General features: G+C 49.0%; 3 protein-coding genes across 3 annotated transcripts in view; 1 reads left to right on the top strand and 2 right to left on the bottom strand.

Moving 5' to 3' along the window:
• Positions 1 to 385: 385 nt before the first annotated feature.
• On the bottom strand, positions 386 to 7,338 carry LOC118505953. Its single transcript, XM_036042487.1, has 12 exons — positions 7,134 to 7,338; positions 6,780 to 7,063; positions 6,299 to 6,528; positions 5,946 to 6,211; positions 5,449 to 5,856; positions 4,842 to 5,372; positions 4,383 to 4,766; positions 4,076 to 4,321; positions 3,732 to 3,976; positions 3,435 to 3,652; positions 655 to 3,358; positions 386 to 571 (listed from the first exon to the last, which is right to left on the bottom strand). Exons 1-12 carry the CDS (start codon positions 7,219 to 7,221, stop codon positions 545 to 547), a joined length of 5,631 nt encoding a protein of 1,876 aa, XP_035898380.1. The 5' UTR covers positions 7,222 to 7,338; the 3' UTR covers positions 386 to 544.
• The window catches only part of LOC118506084 (sodium channel protein Nach), a 67,644-nt gene continuing 55,948 nt past the window's right edge, over positions 7,316 to 19,011 (top strand). Inside the window, exon 1 of the mRNA XM_036042775.1 lies at positions 7,316 to 7,372. The gene's annotated coding sequence lies outside the window, so the exon portion shown is untranslated. The remainder of the gene's footprint in view (positions 7,373 to 19,011) is intronic.
• LOC118506281 lies at positions 11,702 to 18,909 on the bottom strand. The gene is made up of 3 exons (XM_036043201.1): positions 17,779 to 18,909; positions 17,534 to 17,665; positions 11,702 to 14,122 (listed from the first exon to the last, which is right to left on the bottom strand). The coding sequence occupies exons 1-3, from the start codon at positions 18,040 to 18,042 to the stop codon at positions 13,496 to 13,498; spliced, it is 1,023 nt and encodes a 340-aa protein (XP_035899094.1). The 5' UTR covers positions 18,043 to 18,909; the 3' UTR covers positions 11,702 to 13,495.

Here is a 19,011-nt window from a genome sequence, read left to right as displayed (position 1 = left end):
CTGAGTTACCCAAAAGGGTATACTTTTCAGACTTTTTACTGTAAGTATTTATATATTTATTATTTATTTATTATTTTTAACTATTATAAATAATTATTACATCGATTTCTCACATTTTTGCTTAGCTTTTACCTAAATTTAAGGTAACTCAGTAGCGAAAAGTGAGTGCCGTGAGTGGGGGGGGGGGGCATCTATTCAGACTTTAGCCCATTTATATACTCCAGAATATACATTAAATCACGTAAAAACCACATTTTCTATAAACTAACCAAAACACACACCTTCGTATACCACATCAGCTAACCATGCAATTGGCATCGCTTGCCTGCACAGGTTACTCCGATTGCTACCGGCAGTAACCATGGAGAAGTAACGCAGCGTTAGCTCTTTTGTAGAATTTGTAAAGGGATTTTATTAACAAAACAAAACTAATAGACGTTCAAAGGTCTTAAATAACATTAAGCACACACCAATTGCTTATACGAAACAACACAAAAAAAGTCACATCACGCGAATTATAGGTTTCAGTTAGGGACATCAGGTTCTATCGTTCATCCGCTTGTGTCCAGCCCTGGAAAAAGGAAAATAGAAAGAGCAGATCAATCATTTATCGAGGAAATGCTATTCGCTTCTACCGCAAAGAAAGTCACCCACCTGTACGGAACTGTACGTGTAGCGATGCCAAAGGTTGTTGTCGTCCTTTACCAGCAACACAGTCCCATCGGCCATAGATCCCATTGCGCTAACCGCGGACACCAGATCGATTGTTTGGAAGTGCCGTAAACCCAACGATGAGCCATCGGTGGTGAGTTGATAGATTTGTAACCCGCTGGAAACGGCCGTGTTAGAGCAGCGTGCCGTTGCAAGCATAATTTCTTGGTGCGTTGGCTGTAGCAGCCGGGTATGCTGACAGGCTGGACCGGGGGACGGTATCTTGACCGGTGTTAAGTGACCGCGGGCAAGATCGTACTGATAGAGCGTGTTGGCAGTGAGCTCACCGGTGTGCTTGTGACGCAGCAGAACCAGCAGTGTCGTTCGATTGAACGCATACGCACCGATCGTTTGTAAACATCCGGTCGCTTGGGGTAGGTCGTGGAGTCGCTGTTCGCTGGTACGGTTCGTTGGCAACCGTCGCAGTTCCACTAGTAACGATCGGTGGTCAGGTGAACAGTGAAGCTGCACGGTATCACCACCGTTTAGCGTTACCAGTCCGGCAAAAGTGTTCGAGTCCTGCTCGAGCGTCGATCGTAGAGATAGCGCGTTAGAGCGGGCACGTGCAACACCCATGTTGCGTTGCAGCATCCTTAGCGGATGAAGCAGGCCCGGGTTGGGTTGCAGTGCCAGTAGCTCGGATGGAAGCTGTACGGTGGGATTTTCCGCAGCGAGACGGTAGGAAGTGGTGCGTGTGTGGTAGAGGACGCGTGTGTGTAGCGCGGACAGTGATACAGGTTTGTCGAAAACTATAGCTTCCGCTTGATGTAGTTCATCCGCCGCGAGGACGTCCCGTTTCATCTGGGACAGAAGCCGTCCGTTTAGCTGCTGCAGCGAGAGCGGACCATCGATGTGTAGCGTCCGGAACTGCTTCGCACCCGGCACTGTCTGATGCGTCGCGTTAGCGGTCGAATGAAATACAAGCTCGGCGAGCGGTATGCCGTTGATGTGGTGCAGGATCGTGGCTGTGCCGGTAAGATGCAGCTCGGTTACGGTAAGCGTCCCGGGAACGTCTTGTATGTGGTGTAGCTTTGACTGGTGCAGCGGAGCGGATTGGCGTTTCACAAACGCATGGAAAAAGCCCTCCAGCGGTACAGCGTTAAGGTGGGCTGCGGCCAGCAGTTCACTCACCACCAGACTAGACTGCTCGAAATGAAGCGACCCGGGACAGGCCGGTTGTGTCGGATGGTTACAGAGAGCAAGCCGGGACCAGAACGTGTTACCGGTGGGACCTGGCACGAGCGTCACATTACGCACGGCGACACTAACCGCCGGCGAGAATCGTTTTTCTCCGACAATCGGCAACCGGTGGTCACGGGACATTAACCGGTAAAGGTCAGCTGTTGGGCCGAGCCGTTCTGCAACATTCACACCAGCGATGGTGTGTGCTTGAAGGTAGCCAGTAGTAGCGACCTTCAGATTGCCACGCATCGCCATCATATCCGGTCCTCCCGCCGGCAGCAGTACCTGATCGTGCTCGAAAATGATGGGTGTGCGCAGTGCTGGCGATGGATTCCTGCGCAAACACTGGCGAGCAACGCGCTCAATGCGGTGCACCGTACCACCAGCGACGGGCGGTGTCGTACAGTTACCGAAGTGTACGCTTTGCCCGGCAAACACAAGGCCACTAGAGACGGTTCGCGTTTGATCAACCGAAGGCGTCAGCAGAAGCTGATTCAGCAGATGAGCCGGATCACGGATGTGGCTGTGAATGCTGCCGTGACAGCGTAACCGGGCGACATTGTGCGGTACATGGTGCAGGGAGGATAGCGTCGTGCTGGGATCAAGCAGCCAGTTTGGACGTTTCGGAAGCTGCAACACATTGACCTGCAGTCGTTCGATCAGCAATTCGCTCTGCAGTACGAGCGTTTCCTCCGCGCGTAACGCTAGCCGAACGAGAGGTGTCCGATTGATGAGCTTCGCCGTGAGATAGCCCGTCGTGACTGTGCCGAAACGCCAGCGGGCGTCGATACTCTGCGGAAGCGCGTCCGGACCACGGGTAACAATGTGCGCTAGCTGGGCCGTATCGTGCCCATTGATCCGACCGACCGTGAGTCGTTTCGGGATGGTGACGGTACCGAGCACGCGCTTGTGCCCTCCAATCGGACGTCCCGGTCGACCATGCTTGGAGACGGTTTCCTGCAGAAGCCGCTGCACCGGACAGAAGTTGATGCGTCCCACCGTTGCAACCGCAATCTGCTGCGACTGGACCGGTGTGACGATCTTGGCAAATGATGGTACCGAACCAGTGCCGCCGCTGTGGTGATGATGGTGCACGGTAGTGACGAAGCGTTGCAGTACCTCTTCGAGCGATAGGTCTGCCATCTGCTGGACACTAGCTATGGTAGCGTTAGCGGCAGTTAGCTGCATCGCACGATACCGTCGTAGCGGCGGCTTAGCTAGCTCGGCCAGGTCGTACGAAGTACGGCCATTAAACCCAGCCGTTTGCAATGGGCCACGAACGTGTAAACCACACTGCCGAAGCTCAGTGCGCCCGAGCAGTATCTTCGGTGCGGCGCTAGTCTTCCCGTACTGCACACCTTTGCGCCAGAGTGCTTCCGGCGCTAGCGTACCGTCCAGTGAGTGGGTGTGCAGGTGCGTTACGCGCAGTGTGCCGCTAAAATGTTTTACATCGCACACACGAATGCTGCCGGAAGAAGGAGGAACGTGTGTTTGAAGTGATCTAGTGCCTCCGAGTCTAGTCTAGCGGTTAATCAACTTACTGCGCATTTACATCGATGCGGTTCTGCTGCACCGAGTGTAACCGTTTGGCGATCCGCGCTGGTCGAATGTCACCCTGCACAGCTACATCCTGCAGATAGAAGCTGTTCTGCCAGTTGCGATGCGTTAAGCTAAACTGCCACAGTGCGACTCCGTTCAGTGTGTTTGCGAACAGGTACTGGAACTGGGCCGCATGATACGCTATCGGCTCGCTTATAATCTGTGTGTGCCCGATATAGAGGGAAACCCTTGTGAGGGGAGAGATATTGATAAGGTGAGAAAGGCGGAAAGCCACTCACCTGACGTCCTGTTCGTAGCAGGTACTGCTGATACGGCTTACTTGATACCGACTGTCCCATGATGGTAATGTTCGGCGCATTTATGTTGGCCACTTTCAATCGTAGCGAGCCGTTTAAAAAGACTTTACCGGTGTACAGCTGCCTGAAGTCACCCGGGTTAGTTCCGATGTGCGGCAGTAGCTGTTGTTCCTCGTGGTTTGCTGTGAGATCGCCGAGAACTACCATTTTCTCCACCCGTACCGGTGCTAAAAAGAATGTCCGATGTTGTGTTTCACGAACTCTTCAATCAGTTAAGTCACGAGAGAGGTAGATGTTCTGAGCTCTGTAAGTACTCCGTAACTCACCATTAATTTGTAGAGTCTGTGGTGCTCCATTGTGGTTCGGTTGGACTGTGGTAGCATAATTGGCTAACAGTTCACCGTTTACCTGACGCACCTGTAGATTATGCGTGAAGCCTTTACTCACAAACACGGACCCGGTGATGGTTTGGTTAGAGAGTCTGTCCAACAGCTCATCGTGCGGGATATTGTTCAGCGTACGGCGGAATTGAAGATTTTTCACACACACTTGTTCTCCAAACAGTAGATTACCTAAGGAAATGGGCATCACTGGTTTATTACTGAACCAAGCAGTTAGTAGTCGATGACTTACCTTTAACATGCAAGGTAGGTTGATGTATGGATGCAAGCTGCCGCAGATGAACATCGTTCACCGTATCGCGTATTATTAGGTTACGTGTGCGACATACATCCGTCTTGATGGTTATGCCCTCGTTTGCGTACTTCAGCCCTGATTCAATTATATCCGCAGAAAGCGGATGACCGTTCAGATGGTGGGTATTTAACCGGAAGGACTTTACCGCGCGGAACACTTTATGCCCCCGGTAACCGTGCACGGCTGCGTCCATCAACGCGTTACGCGTTGGTATGGCTATGTGGTTGATGTTACCCTGCTCCACGCGCACGGACTGGGCAGTCAGCTCGTCCAGCTGCATTGTGCCCGGTACAACGTTCATTTTAGAACGCAGCACAAATCCTGTTACGATAAGGTGAGATATATGGGGTGTTAGGTTTGAGCATGTTTGACAGGCAGTGGGTAGGGTGTACGTACGTTTGCTTAGCGTTGAATCGGCAACAATTTCTTTCGCCTTCACGGTACGATAGGATGTTTTTCCTGCCACACGTACGGTGGACCGTGCGCGTCTTGGTTTCGCCTCATCTCCACCGTCGAAGTTGTCCTGAGCTCTGACGGCACGGATGCGTGAGCAGCGTGTATGCACGTTGCCCGTTACGTGCAGATCGCCCCGAATTTCTGTTCGTTCGCGGTTCAGCAGAAGCACCTGGTTGAGGTCGGTGGCTACACGGTAGTGGCGTAGGAGAAGAGACTGTCCGTTGAGAATCGTACGTGAAGGCGGCAGTAGGTTTGGATTGCTGTGAGGCAACAGAACGCTGGACAGCGTCACGGACGGGTGTATGAGCGTAGATTTGGCAGGCTCACTTTGGGTGATGGCATCGAAGAGCAAATTCTTCTGTGATAGTTGCAACCGGATAAGGTCGATCCACTTCTTACGTTCGTTCAGTTCCTGTTTGAGCCGGTGCAGGCAGCTGTTAAGCGTTTGGAAGCCATGCTCTTGTGCGGTTCCTGTAACGAGCAAGTTGATCTTCATTTTTATAACCTCTACAACATGCTTCAGGCAGAACTGAAGAGTATCGTTTACCTTCTGCAGATCGTGCGACACTCTTGGTGGAAATTTTATAAATATGTAGTGCGGTAGTATTTGAGGTTGGTTCATTCACAGTCGCAGAACAGTCAAACTCGGTTGCCAGTATAAGATCCGCACGGTCCGCAGATTGCAGTCCGTACAGCTTTTTCAGCTTCTCGCCAGCCGACCCCGGTGTAAGCTGTGTTAAACTTTCCGACGAATTGCTCCCATGCAGCGAAAACGGTGTTTCAATGCGCAGCAGATTTTGTTTACTGCCGCCGTATAGCCGAATCGTATCTTCAACCGCCACCGCCAGCATACTGTCCCAATGGGTGAAGGCCGTTATTTGCTGTGGATGTTGGGATAGTTTGCGCATACGCACAAATCTTCCTTCGGCACTCCATTGATAAAGGTAGGATTTGTCTGGTAGGGATGGCAACAGGAACAACATCGGAACGTTTCGTTTGCGTTAACAAATGCTGGTGGAGCGATGCAAGGTTTCCGCTACTTACCTCTGCTAATGTGGCGTATCAGATAGAGGACATTGTCGAGCGTGAACGTCGGTAGCGTACTGTAGATGAAGAACATTTCCTGCACCTTCACCGGCCGTTCAGCACTATCCAGCAGCAGTACGTGGTTTACCGAACGCTCGGGTAATTGGCCATAATCGAGTGCTAGGAGTAACAGTGTACTGGGACAGTGGCACCGTACATCGTCGACCGATAGCACCTCTTTGGAACTTTCGAGTGAAAAGTATGACTGCTGCCAACGGTAGACGCTGTCAGGGGGATGCATACAGAAGAGGAATACAATATTGGTGAGAACCGTAGAACGGTACGCTTTAAGGGTGGGCCCATGATCTTACCGAATTTTACCAGTGTTGGCATAGGTGACTATTGTCACCATGTAAATGTTACCGTTGCATTCGAGCAGCTGAGCTTTGGAAAAGGGTCCAGAATACTTGATGCGCTGTATAGGCTGAGCACTGGCTGGTCCACCGGCATGGCTCTGGTGAGCAAGAAAGACGTTGTGCCACTGGTCGGTAGTGATGACGAACAGCACGTAATCTGCATCTCCCAGCTTTATATCCAGGATCTAGAATGGAACGTCGAATTAGAAAAAAATATTTCTCATACGATATTCTGTTTGCTATTTGTGATAGAAAAGTGTCAAAAAATAGTTAGAAAATGCATCCTTGCTCACAACGTAGTTCTACTTTGTGCGCATCCTGTCACTAATGGCTGTCACTAACACCACTTGGTCGTGCTAATGATGCTGCCAATATGTAAATGGCGACTACCACTGCCATCTCCAGTTGGAGCTGGAAATCACTACCATCACTTTACCTGCAGCGTAAGAGCTTCTTCGTAGCGCGTCGGTAGCGTACTGATGTGTGATTTAACAATGCCACTGGAATCCCCATCCTCAAACCGATAAAGGCCGGTCGCGTCGAGTAAATAGAGCTTTAACGTGTTGGAGGACCGTTCAAAAATGAATGGTTTCTTGGACGAGCAGGGCAATTGGTAGCTGCTGCTGCTGTCACCGCCAAATTTCGTCTGCTCCGCGGCTCTCGGTTGTGCGTTGGTGTTCGTGGGTACGGTGCTAGTGACCTCTGCCGGACCGGGTTCGACTACAACCGTGTGCCAATCAATTGTATCATTGTCCGCAAGCGTACGCGCCTCGTGATGGTGGTTACTTACGTGGAACAATTATCGTGTTTATGCGTGCGGCGTGAAAACAAATCCAAAGCAACAGTGCAACTAAACGAAAGTCGCCCGCATGTGACATGTTTCGTCCTGTGACACGCTAAAGGTGACAATTTGGAACGAGCAGAAGCGCTGCTCCGACACTGTGACGCACCGGCTGTACGGTAACTGGAAGACTGTGAGGCTGCGACGTTGCCGTGGTATTGTTGAGTTATGCACTCATATACCCAAAGGTAGGTGTAAATGTTTTAGTAGACGATCTACTAGGATAAACGGATAAAGTGTAATTTTTTGTAAGCAAAGCTTAATTTTTGTTTTTTGTAAATTAAAGTAATATTGTTGACGCAAGGGGAATTTCTGATCATTCGACGGGTTTTATTATAAATTTTGGGTTATATTCCATCAAATACTTCCTACAGTGATGGGCTATGTAGTAGAATAGCTCCACAAGTGCATGCAAGATGTGGGAAAGTTCACAGTGAAATTTCTGCATGAGCATTTAGGACATAAAAGTTATATTTAAACTAATCGTTAATTATGTGAGTAAATATGAAAACTTTGTATAACTTTTCATGAAAGCTTCTTAATACATTCATTAGACATTTTTCAATATTTTTAATGCGTTCAACTATAGTTTTTGCAGACAATTTTTATTAGTAAAAAAAATAATCAATTTTGTATTTAAATCTGTTTAAACCAAATAGTCTATAAAATTGCTAACGTTATAAAATTGTTATGATGGAGTTGGACTGTCATAATCAATAAATAAATAAATAAATAACTATAACTACATTTCACAATGCCAAATGAGAATGATTTAAATAATGTATACATAAACTTAGGCGGCCTGGTGCTAGATGCGACAGCGGCGCCGGTTTTCACACGACAGAACCGGAGTTTCTCAACAAGTCAACGAGTCCAGTAAGCCAGAAATGGCAGGCTTTACCTACGAGGTCGTTAGGCCAAGAAAGAAGGTGTATAAAATTAACTGAGTTTAAATTAAATTATTTTGTCCTATATCGTCTTGTTCTCAATTTCACTGTGCACTCCCACGAAAGCTTGCGTACGAGTGTGTTCCATGCAACATGTGGGGCTTTTCTACTCCTTAGCCATTAAATACAATACCAGGGAACAAATCCCATCCTCTAGCTAGCATCTAGCTACGGGTAAAATCAAGTCACAGGAAACCAAAGATGTTTGACTTTAATCATGTTTTCGAATCTTACGCTTTCGCCCTTACCTGATTCTTGCGTAGTTGTAACTTAATAGAGATGTTTCCCAGATATTTTTACCTCCTAGTCTCGGATGGCGTTCTGTGACAGCGCTCTGCGCCAGAGAGAGTGATGGACAAGCATGACCATCACTCTCTCCAGCGCAGACCCTTAGTAGCAAAGGGTTCTGAGAGTTTTCCATCCTCCAAGTGATGTTAGTCATTTTCATTCTAATAAGCCTGGTGGTAATAAGCTTTACCTAGATTGCTATGCTGTCAAATACGGTCTTAAAGTCAATAGAGTGATGTTAGGTGGATATCTGGTCAGTGGTTGAATATTGCTGAGTCCATTGTAAGAAGAACTCTGGCTGGTAGTCGATCAGATTCCTTTGCTAATTTCGACAGCAGAGATAACTTAAGTTTGTAGTCATTTCGAGGACTTGCGATATCCTAGTGACCAGGTCCGTAACGCACTCTGAGTTCCTGGATTTCCTGGTTCCTGGTTCCTGGATTTCTTCCAAAGCATTGGAAGAGAAATACTTATTCAGTGGAGACGCCTAGTACCTGTGATCCATGTCTTATGAAATACACAGCTGTACAGATGGCACTTTGGAAGTCGTCCAAAACTTCACCTATCTGAAATCAAAAGTCAGCATTGATAACAACATAGAGTTACATGCAAGAGATATGGCTGCCAACAGAGCTCATACTACAGTCTCAGGAAACTTCTCCAATTTGACATTTTTGAGGATATTTTGGTCCCGGCACTCTTATACGTCTTTGAGATATGGATGAAATTCTCCTAGCCTCGTTCGATAGGAAGATAGGAGGAGCCACTACAATGACAAGCTCTATTAGCTGTACGGTGATCTCGCCTTTGTGCAGTAAATTAGAACGCCTGCCATGGTGTGGTAGGTTGGTCAGGTCATGAGAATAATACCGAACGTCCGAGCCTATAAAGTTCTTTTAGGCCTTCCACATGGACAGAGGAGGCGTGGTATGCACAAATTAAGATGGAGTGATGGCGTTGATACGTTCACCAGAACGGCAGGGATACTGGAGGCGACGGCCATAAAAAGAACATAAGAACAATCTTCTGTATTCTGATGTCAAGTAAACCATTATATGGCTGCCATGAACCTATCAGGGATCGATTATCGAAGTCAAACAGCTAACAGACGTTAATCATGTTAATGTACTAATTCTTTACTACATGCTCTCTTCTTCTTACTTTAACTTCTGTTGATGCCGTCAGTTCAAGAGGACTCGATCTGGTTCTCCTAGCTTCCCTGACTTAGATTACCCGCAGTCAGTCCTGCTAGAGGTGTGATAGTCTAGACGAGATTCGATAATCCTGCCCTGTCGTGTATCAGAGTCTGGCTACACGATTTGTTCCGTAAGAGTCCTATCAATGAAATCACTTGGACTCTTATAAAAAAACTTATCAATTCAATGATTTCCTATAGATTCATATTTGCATCCAGGATTAAGGAGTGTTTCAATCATTCTTAAATTTATTATTACGATTCCTTCAACAAAGCTTTGTCTGTCATATTATTTGAATAGGTACGGTACGACGGTGTCGAAATTGAAACGAAGTTTGATCGTGAGCGATAGTTCTAGACACCCAGGTGTCGAGCCGAAAGTAAAGAAGACAAGCAAAAGGGTTCAACACACACACACACGGACACGCATACACGCGTGAGCATATTGGTGAAAAAGGCATCGCTAACGAGATGAATGATTGTCTGTGCGAGCTTAACGGTGCTGAGCGTTCCTACATAAATCAACTTAGATAAAAATCAACAGCGCGCTTGCGGTATAAAGTTTTTGAGGGTGCTTCAAAGGCCCCTGTCTGGCAAGCAGGCGCGGCGAAAGGGATGGGAGAAATCGAAAAGTAAATATCCTGATATATCCAACCGCAACGAAAACTAAAGTTTAACCACGATGCAGAAGAAAACAATAACTTTATGAAGGAAACAATAAAAAAAAACACCACAAGGGTAAACCACCCCGGGATCACGGGAGAAAAAGTGTTTCTCGGCGAACAACCGGCGACGAGAAGACCGGAGGGACCGGGAAGAGAGAGAGGGTTAAGTCACACACCGTTCCTACTGCGCGCGAGCATTATAACCTTGTCGCAAACAATCGGTCTCGTGTACGGAAAGGGATGCGAGACGTTCGTCAAGACCTGGTGGTGAGATACCCTTTTTGGCCCAGCAGTATCGCGAGGGAGTTAAGAGGGGGGGACCGGGAGTGGAAAAGGCAAATATTTTCCGAAAGCGATCCCTTTTTTTTCTCGGACTTTTCGGGCAAGTGCAGGTCGCGCTCACGTGCATCAAACCGGAAGTGAAGTTTGACCACGCCGGGTCCACGGTGCTTCTGGAGCGTTTGGAGAAATGGTTTGTTGGATGGGCGAAATCAGACGTTCCGGGACGTTTGTGGTGCAAGGAAGGAAAAATTTGTTTGGTGCTCAACCGCTGGAATGTGGCTGTAAAGCTGGTCGATGATGAAAATATTTGGTGTGCGTATTGGGGCGAGGGAAGGGGGGGACCTTTTGTTAGGTTAAGGGCTATGAATATTCCCACGAGGTTTTTCGTGTGCCGACTGAAGATGGTCGTTTGTTTAAGCGTGTTGAGGCGTTTCACCTCAAACCAGCTCCGGATGCTGGTCGTGTGCTCTAAGGTGTTCTGCATGCGGTACGACAACTGGTCTGGATTAGATTTGATGCGTTGGGCTCTATTCCTGTGTGATATTGTGAGATGTACAGCAGTGGCGGACCTAAGTCCTTTGGAAGTCTCACAGGTATAATGAATAATTGGAGAGGCTCCTCCATCGAATCTAGCTCAAGGATTCAATGTATCGGCGAGAACCCTAATTCGAGGCTCGCTGAAATTGAGATCTCTAACAAGAACCGAGGACAAACTATCCAGCAAAGCGGGTAAAATGAAGTCCAGGTTCTGGCTTCCTGGTTTCGGCATGCCGAGTCCTCTCAAAGTTGTCTCACCAAAGCAGAAGAAGAATACCAGGTGTAGCTGATGGGGCCTTAGGCTGAAGCCGACTCTGCTTACTGTCAGATCCGCCACTGGATGTTGGAATTGTCCAAGCGGCAACGACGCATATACTTCGTTCCTTATTCAATACATACCTCTGTCACTGATCATCTTATTCCTCCTCTTCTTTGGCCTAACGACCTCTTAAAATCATGTCTGCCATTACTGACTTACTAGAATTGATGATACCATGTGGTTGGAGAGTCAGCCCTTCCTATGGGGGAACGGCCCAGATGAGATTTGAACCCCGATCCTGCCCCCAAAAGATTATACGGAATTCGGATGTCAAGATATTTTAGAGAGTATTCCAACACTTTCGTTTTCATTTTTGACTTTTTCTCTCCCTTTTTCGGCTCGCTCTACCTTCCTTCACATTTATTCGATCATACGACGCTTGCCGCGTAGCGTCACGTACTGGCTGTTGATTGTGCGGTTCAAGATTACTACATAGGACGCCTAGGATGAAGCGTGAGTTTTGTACATAGGAACGATAAAATAACTTACTACCGTAGCACTGTTTTGTATTGTTACAGTTGCAACGAAAAATTAAAAATTAAAAACTTTAATTACAATAAATAGTTGGTTGGCAAATAAAATACTACAAAACTAAGTCATCTCAGGGGGGCTGCGGTTCAAACCGGGCGTGCACGTGTGTGAGTGTGTGTGCGTGTGTCTTGCACTGACGTGTGTGGCCGACACGGGACACGTACCGAGGCAAGTAGCAGAAGTGCGGGTGTACCTATAACCTAACGAGCATGCCTCTCGCTTTCTCACTTATCACGCCCTACATCATCTAGTGTCTAAGCTTATACTCTGCGTATTAACACTGTGCGTATTTTGGTTTTCTGCTGTTTCAATTTACAAATGCGTGACTCTGGCTAGTAGTAATGCTAGTAATTTCGTAGCGATCCCGACGTTACACCTTCCTACAAATTTGCTTGCGTGTGTGTGTGTTTAATAGAAATAAATAATGTCAAATAAACGCTTGGAATGTTATACGTCGCTGATAGAACTATCCATTCGCTAGTAATCGAGTCTAATAGTGGGCATTCTATCACAGCGTTACAATGTTTTCGTATTTTGTTTTTTTGTCAAGTCGCTTACCACACACTAGCAGGCATTTTGTTTATCACCTATCATTCACTAACGCGAGAGTACTAGTCCGCCTGTCAGATGCCTATCTGTCAGTTCCCATCTGTCATCCGCGGCGAAAGCCAACGAAAGCGAATGCAAAACAAAAATTAGCAAAAGGACCGAGGGGGGGGGCGATGGGTGTTCTTAACTTAACGCGTAACGTGCCTAACTAAACTGGGATAAGTACTTGTACACTGTAGGGTCTCTTGGGCTCTTGCTTTTCTTTTCCTCCATTTTCTGATGCCAATAACTGTTCATCCACGGTGAAAACCAGCGTTCGGTCACTGCGTGTTCGAGATCGTTTGAGAAAAAAAAAATGCTTAAGTTTTGTAAAATTTTCATGATCATGAGAGAGTGCAGGGGCGCGCACCTTACATTACTAGCGTGAACTGTGCCTGGGAAGCGTCCACTGCGGCCCGCTTGAGACGGGTATTCAATAAATAGTGTATAAATAAGCTATCGTGCTAAGTAGCTGCCGTACTGCTGCCATTGTCAGCCATTAAGTGTCACTTGAGTTGCGATCATCGACCACCGCACATCATCACATCATTGTCGCCGTTCATCACACACATGTTAAAAAGGCACAACTGTTTAGAAGGCACCCGCGCGTAGAGTAGGCGTGGCGCCGTAACTTAGCCGAGATACTACCGATATATCCTACACCTAATACTACCTAGAGTGTGTCCGTCCCGGGCTGCTCCGTGTCGCTGGCTGTGTCTGAAGTTGAAGCTACGTAAGGACGATGCAGACGATGCAGTACTAACAGGGAGGGGCGGGCAGCTTCAATCCTTCAGAAACGAAGTGGCGTCGTGATATCGCAGTGTCCGGGGCAGACCTCGGGTCAGACAGTTGGCAAGTCGTGTGCCGCGTCATGGCGTTCGCGGTCGGCTCGGACAGCGCGACCAGTAGAGAGACTGACGGGAGCGTAGGAATTCGGAGTAGTGGCGCAAACGGTCGCCCTAGCACTTTCGCCCACGATTGCTCGGTGCTCGGGAGGTACCCTTGCGTCCTTTCGGTTGTCGGCTTGGCCGCTGCTGTTGCTGCTTGGATTTCTGCTTCTGCTGGCCACCGTGCTCCGTACGATTGTTCTGTTTCGGCTGTTGCTGCTGGCGCTGCTGCTTCCGGTGCTTCCGATTCTTGGCCGGTTCCGACTGTTCCCGCTCGTCCGACTTGACGCAGTACGGGCAGGCCTTGCAGTTCATCACGTTGACCGGTTTGCGCGGTCGCTTGCTTTTATCGAGCAGCTGGTGCAAATGTTTGCGCATGTTCGTCAGGAAACACTCGAGCCGGCACATCACGTACCAGATGTGTATTTTGATTTCGGCCGCGTCCTGTATGAAAAACCGAATCTTCCGCTCCATGTGTGCCGCATCGATCGTTTTGTTTTTCTGGTTCGGGTTCGTCATTTCGCGGTACTCCCGCACGATGCACAGCAGCTGGCGGTTTGCTTCGTTCACGGTTTCGAGCGCGTCCGCCTCACTGTGGTTAATGTTGGTCGTGTCGGAGTACTGTGCGTGAAACACGTTTATCACCCGCAGGTATGCCCAGTACACGGACAGTCTTCGCTCCCAGCTGTACTGATTTTTCTGCAAAAAGAAAAAAAAATGGAGATCGAGAAGGGTTAAGACACGCGGAGATACGTTCGACAATATAGCCAACTGCTTCTTCTTCTTATTTAGGGTCTAACGAGCTTTTAGGTCATGCCTGGCCATTGCTGGCTTACTAGACTTGATATGGGGGAAACGGTCCGGATGAGACTGGAACACCCCGATCCTATCGTGAGAAGACAAGCGCCGTTGTCGCTTCTACCTCCACAATATTCGAGGACTCCTGCGACAGAAGGTCATTACATTCCATACGAAAACTGAATTCCCCCAAAAAGGTGCAGGTATCTGCATAGGTTGATATCGACGGCTAAGGACCCGTCGTCGGACATTGGTAGGCATCCCGCCGTAAAACAAAACACGCATTGCCTTCCAACGCTGTGGAATGCAAACTATTATTAGCTCCAATTTCATCATTTGCAGAAAAAAAAACACCATATTCTAACCCCTGTTCTAGATCGGTAGGTGCAGTCAAAGATGCTCTGCTTGTGGGAAGTAACATTTAGAGCAGCAGCATCCACAAAAAAAAAACTGATATAGACCAACACACCACAACCGAGCAATCATCAAGGAATCATTTAACCATGGGCAAAACGAACCAAAGAAAAAAAAATGGTCGTCTCGCGCGCTGCAACGGGCACGGTTTGCGTCGCAAAAAGAAAAAAAGCACAAAACCCGCCCGGAATCGTTAGGCAACAAAAAGTTGCAACCAAACACACTGTTACTGGCCTAACAGTCGGGCGGGTTTTTGAGGGATCTGTAATTAAAATCATAACTCATCAAGGCAAAATGCCCTCAAAACGGTCCCAACATTCGGCAGGGAATTATGATTATATCTGCGTAAATTTTTGGATTAGTATTAATTTCCCTCCAGCATTTGATTGATCCCTTTTTTATTATTCCTGTTTGCTGCTCGACGGTGGATCGCGTTTTTTTTTATGTTGGGCGAAGCTTTTTGGGACGTGCGTTTTTATGCACCCGACGGATGCTGCTGTTGCCATGCCTTGTTGGTTTGGAAATTCTTGCCAACTTTTTCCTCGCTCTTTTTTTACTCGTGTCGGCTGTGCTGTTTGAAAATACATTTTTGTGACGGCCGGCGTCTCACCAGTAGACAGCAAAGCCGGGTCCGAAAATTGGGCAAAAACGGTCAACAACAAAAAAACTGAGGGAGCCCCGCGCTTTACTACCGAAAAGAAAATCGGAACAAATCGGTCGCAATTTGTGCACACTGCACCAAACCCCTTATTTGTGCCGCATCGTCTTAGAGAGCCCCCCTAAAAAAAAAAAAAAACATCCCAAAAACCTCCCGATCCTTCCGCTAGAGCTGCATGCATACGTGTGTGTTGCGTGTGTGATGCAGTGTGATTTTCTCAGGGCCATAGATCAAGCGCCAGAAATGGACGCCATTAAGCATATAGTGGAGATAGTGGTGCGTTGATTTATGTACGGTAAGAGTATGGTTTCGAGCAGCAGCGCCATATTTGGTTGCCTTTTTTTGTTGGGTTTGAAGCCTCAAAGATAATTTCTACCCTCAGGAACGGGATATGCTTTGGGGGAGTGGTAGATGCAGTTGTTGCACGACAAACTTGCTGCCCCGCTGCTTGTTTCAAGTAGCGTGACATGTGGTGAGCTCGCTTGTTTTTCCTTTCCGTGGTGGCGGCCTCGCGCAAGCATGTAAACAAATCGCGTAACGCGAACGCCTTCAACCTAACAACACCGACAACACTGTTGGCAGTTCCGAAATGTTTAGCGCATGATTCATCCCGTTCGGTGCCAATTTCCTGGTGCGCTCCGGTGCCGGTGCGATGATTAATGATGAAGCAATTAGATGTTGAACCCATCAAACCACTAGCGGCACAGACCGGAAGTCGAGTATACATATTCTTGGCGCTGTCAATATCTCTTCCTCCTACGCGAGGCTCTACAACCACGAGTGGTGTTGGACTACCGAGATTTGATAATACCTGCGTGTCCTGCCTAGGCGATATCCTGGATGGGGTTTGATACCCGGTACTGCCGTGTGGAGATCGTCTCGACCACTATGGAAGGTTTCACCATTTCCAAATAACGTTCTGAATGACTGGGGGCTGGCTAGCTGCACAGTACATGAGATCTTTCGCCTTCCGTTTGGGCATCGATCGGCCGAGTCTGTGACCGCGAAACCAGCAAACACTGTTTGCCACCGTCAGCAGTTTGCGTGCTGACTCGTGCAAGGGCCCGAACACACCAAACATCTCCCGCAAGGTTCGGCGTGAGGCACACAAAAATGGCTACGCGCCAAACGACGCTCGTAGTCGGTGGCAGCATCCTAACGCTTGGCCCTTCCATGCATCATCGCCAAACTTCAACCGACCCGGGGGAGGAGAAAATGATTCCCCAACACACAGCCACCGACATCTTCCCGATCCCGATTTCCGATGCTGGGGTTCGTTGCCGCGTGGCAGAAACCTTCAGCCCCAACTCCAGTGCTCTGGAGTGCGGCGGCAGTAACTGCATCGTAAGCTTGCTCGTATTTCGTCACCGAGTCTTCCCAAGCCCTGATCGGACACGTTTGCCAATGGCCGGAGATGAATCAACCCCGAAAGAGCCGACCCCGGGCAAGGGCTCATGAGCGCAATGCGAGTCTGGTGCTGGTGAACGCAATGCAACCGGTGTACGGTTTCGCCGATCACAAACAAAAAAACGAATGCCCGCCACGCCAGTCCGGGGTAAAGAGGAGTACGCGCTGTTCGCGACGGAACGTTCGAACTCTGCTCGAACTGGTATCCCGGACGTCGCTTCCCTGACGCTTCGGCGGGAACGAGGAACAAGCGGAGAGAAGGAGGATTGCCCTATGTAACAAAACTACCTGGGGCACCCAAAAAATTGGCATCCCTCCTCCCCCAACACTGTGCATCTGCAATCAACCTCCGTTTGCTCTGGTAGGGGCAGACCTAGCAGACAGAGGCGTAGAGTCGCCATCGGTGGAACGAGATGCGAGAGACACCGCGCGCTCCAAAACGGCTCAGGTGCAGCAGTACGGCAGTAACCACCGGCACGGCCACATTCCGCGGGTTCCCACGCTTTTCAAGCGCTCTCACACCCGAGGGTGGCAGCAGCAGCAGCAAGACGCAAGGTTTTCTGCTTTGGGGAAATTTGCTTCCCATCTTTATGCCAACCGCGCTCGGTAATGATCCGGGCGTGAATCATCTCTATATCCCCGGCATCCGACATCGAATGCTATCGCTGACGGTTGTTATGGTGTCGCTTCCACGGTATCATCTTCAGCATTTGCGATTAGATTCCCGCCGCCGATTCGGTGTTTGGGTTGCTGTTTTTTTTTTTTTAGCATCATCGAAACATCGTCGATTGACGAGATGTGCGGGAGAATGGACCACTTAGCGGGTAACTTACCAAGAACGGTTGCAGGACCTGGTGCTTGAGAAACGGGCCGTTCCAGGTCGTGCCGCTGTTGTTCCTACCGGACAGAACCCGCCAATTGCCCAGATCGAGCAACGTCAGTTTGATCTGTCTCTCCATGTGAAGCTGCGTAGAACGATATTGAAAACGGGGTGGGGAACAGATATAAACAAAAAACTCAGATTAGACCGCCATTGTCGAGGTAAGGAAGTTACGGGCTTGGTGGTGCTGGTACTTACAAATTTTGCTGTCTTGTTAAAGCTGGACACATGCTCCTGACCGTTGCTACCCTGACCGTTCTTGCCACACGGCGATATCCAGGTCGCCTGTTCGAGCGCCTGCGTCACATTGAACGCGTACGGCGAAACGTTCCGTTTGGTGGGTGCGCTTGTCACTAAGCTGGGTAACGCTAGGACTGTGGCCAACAGAGGTAGCAGCAGTTGCCACCACCGTCTCTGCTGCCTTACACTGGACTGCCGGCGGTTGAGTGTTGATAGCGCCATCTTTTCTGTGCGAGTGTGTGTTTTTCTTTTCTTTGAGCAGGCTGATAGAATCGATTGCGATTTGGTTGGAGATGGTAGGACCACCTTGTACAGGATGTCGACACGCGCGCGCACTTTGAAGAACACACAGAGCACACCAATTCACCTATATGGAACAACCTGGCGCACAATGCACAATTCACCCACTGTCACACCTCACTGCTCACTAAATGTGTGTCGAAAGGACATAAAGTCCTCCAAAAACTCGTATGCACAGCTGGGATAATTTCCGCCCCAGAATATCGGGCGAGCGCCCCGCTCTTATGTTGCCGGGAGGCTGAGACACTCACGCTGCACTGCACCACTGTCACACCACAATCACCGGAATTCGGATGTCGTTCGGATGCACACTCGGTACACTTGGAGGTCCTTGCGATGTCACGAGTTGCGCACCCAACAAGTCCTCGATCGTATCGGGCACAGCTAGATCTGCGCGCTCTTAAAATTAACACTCAGCGCGCCCGGTGGAAGTTCGATGCGCGCGTGACAAACAGTGCCTTGGGATGACCAGGTTGATGGCCCAATATCTCCAAAGACCGGACTGCTTCGGCGGACTCTTAGCGCACTAGCGACCGTACTTAAGCGTGGGGCAAGCGCGACTGCGATGCTGATGACCAGTGCGGCCGACCAAATATGCGTGCCGATGAAAGCCTGACGATGACAAACAGCTCCGTTTGCGGGATGATCGTTCCCGGACGGCGTTCTGAGTTCGACTGACTCGAAAAGTTTATATTTTGAAAACAGAACAGCTCCCGGGTACCTGCCCCTTTTTGAGACCGCCAGTTCTCCGATTCCTCCCCGGGGGTTCCGGATCCCTTTTTTTTGCTCTGTTCCTTCCTCGCGACGACTTGCTGCCTCTCGACAGCACCGGGACTCGGGTACGGCCGTCTCGCTCGCTCCGGTCGACGTGCTCGCTCGCGCTCGCGGTAC

This window comes from Anopheles stephensi, chromosome X (assembly GCF_013141755.1).
Source record: "Anopheles stephensi strain Indian chromosome X, UCI_ANSTEP_V1.0, whole genome shotgun sequence".
Classification (NCBI taxonomy): Eukaryota; Metazoa; Arthropoda; class Insecta; order Diptera; family Culicidae; genus Anopheles; species Anopheles stephensi.
This window is presented reverse-complemented; position numbering and strand designations above follow the sequence as displayed.

Coding starts and splice junctions, on each gene's coding strand:
- LOC118505953 (XM_036042487.1), bottom strand. CDS start 7,221: ATGTCACATGCGGGCGACTTTCGTTTAGTTGCACTGTTGCTTTGGATT. Junction 7,064..7,133: donor AAACACGATAATTGTTCCAC/GTAAGTAACCAC, acceptor ACACGGTTGTAG/TCGAACCCGGTCCGGCAGAG. Junction 3,977..4,075: donor ACAGACTCTACAAATTAATG/GTGAGTTACGGA, acceptor CATTCTTTTTAG/CACCGGTACGGGTGGAGAAA.
- LOC118506281 (XM_036043201.1), bottom strand. CDS start 18,042: ATGGCGCTATCAACACTCAACCGCCGGCAGTCCAGTGTAAGGCAGCAG. Junction 17,666..17,778: donor TTAACAAGACAGCAAAATTT/GTAAGTACCAGC, acceptor CGTTCTACGCAG/CTTCACATGGAGAGACAGAT. Junction 14,123..17,533: donor AGGTCCTGCAACCGTTCTTG/GTAAGTTACCCG, acceptor TTCTTTTTGCAG/AAAAATCAGTACAGCTGGGA.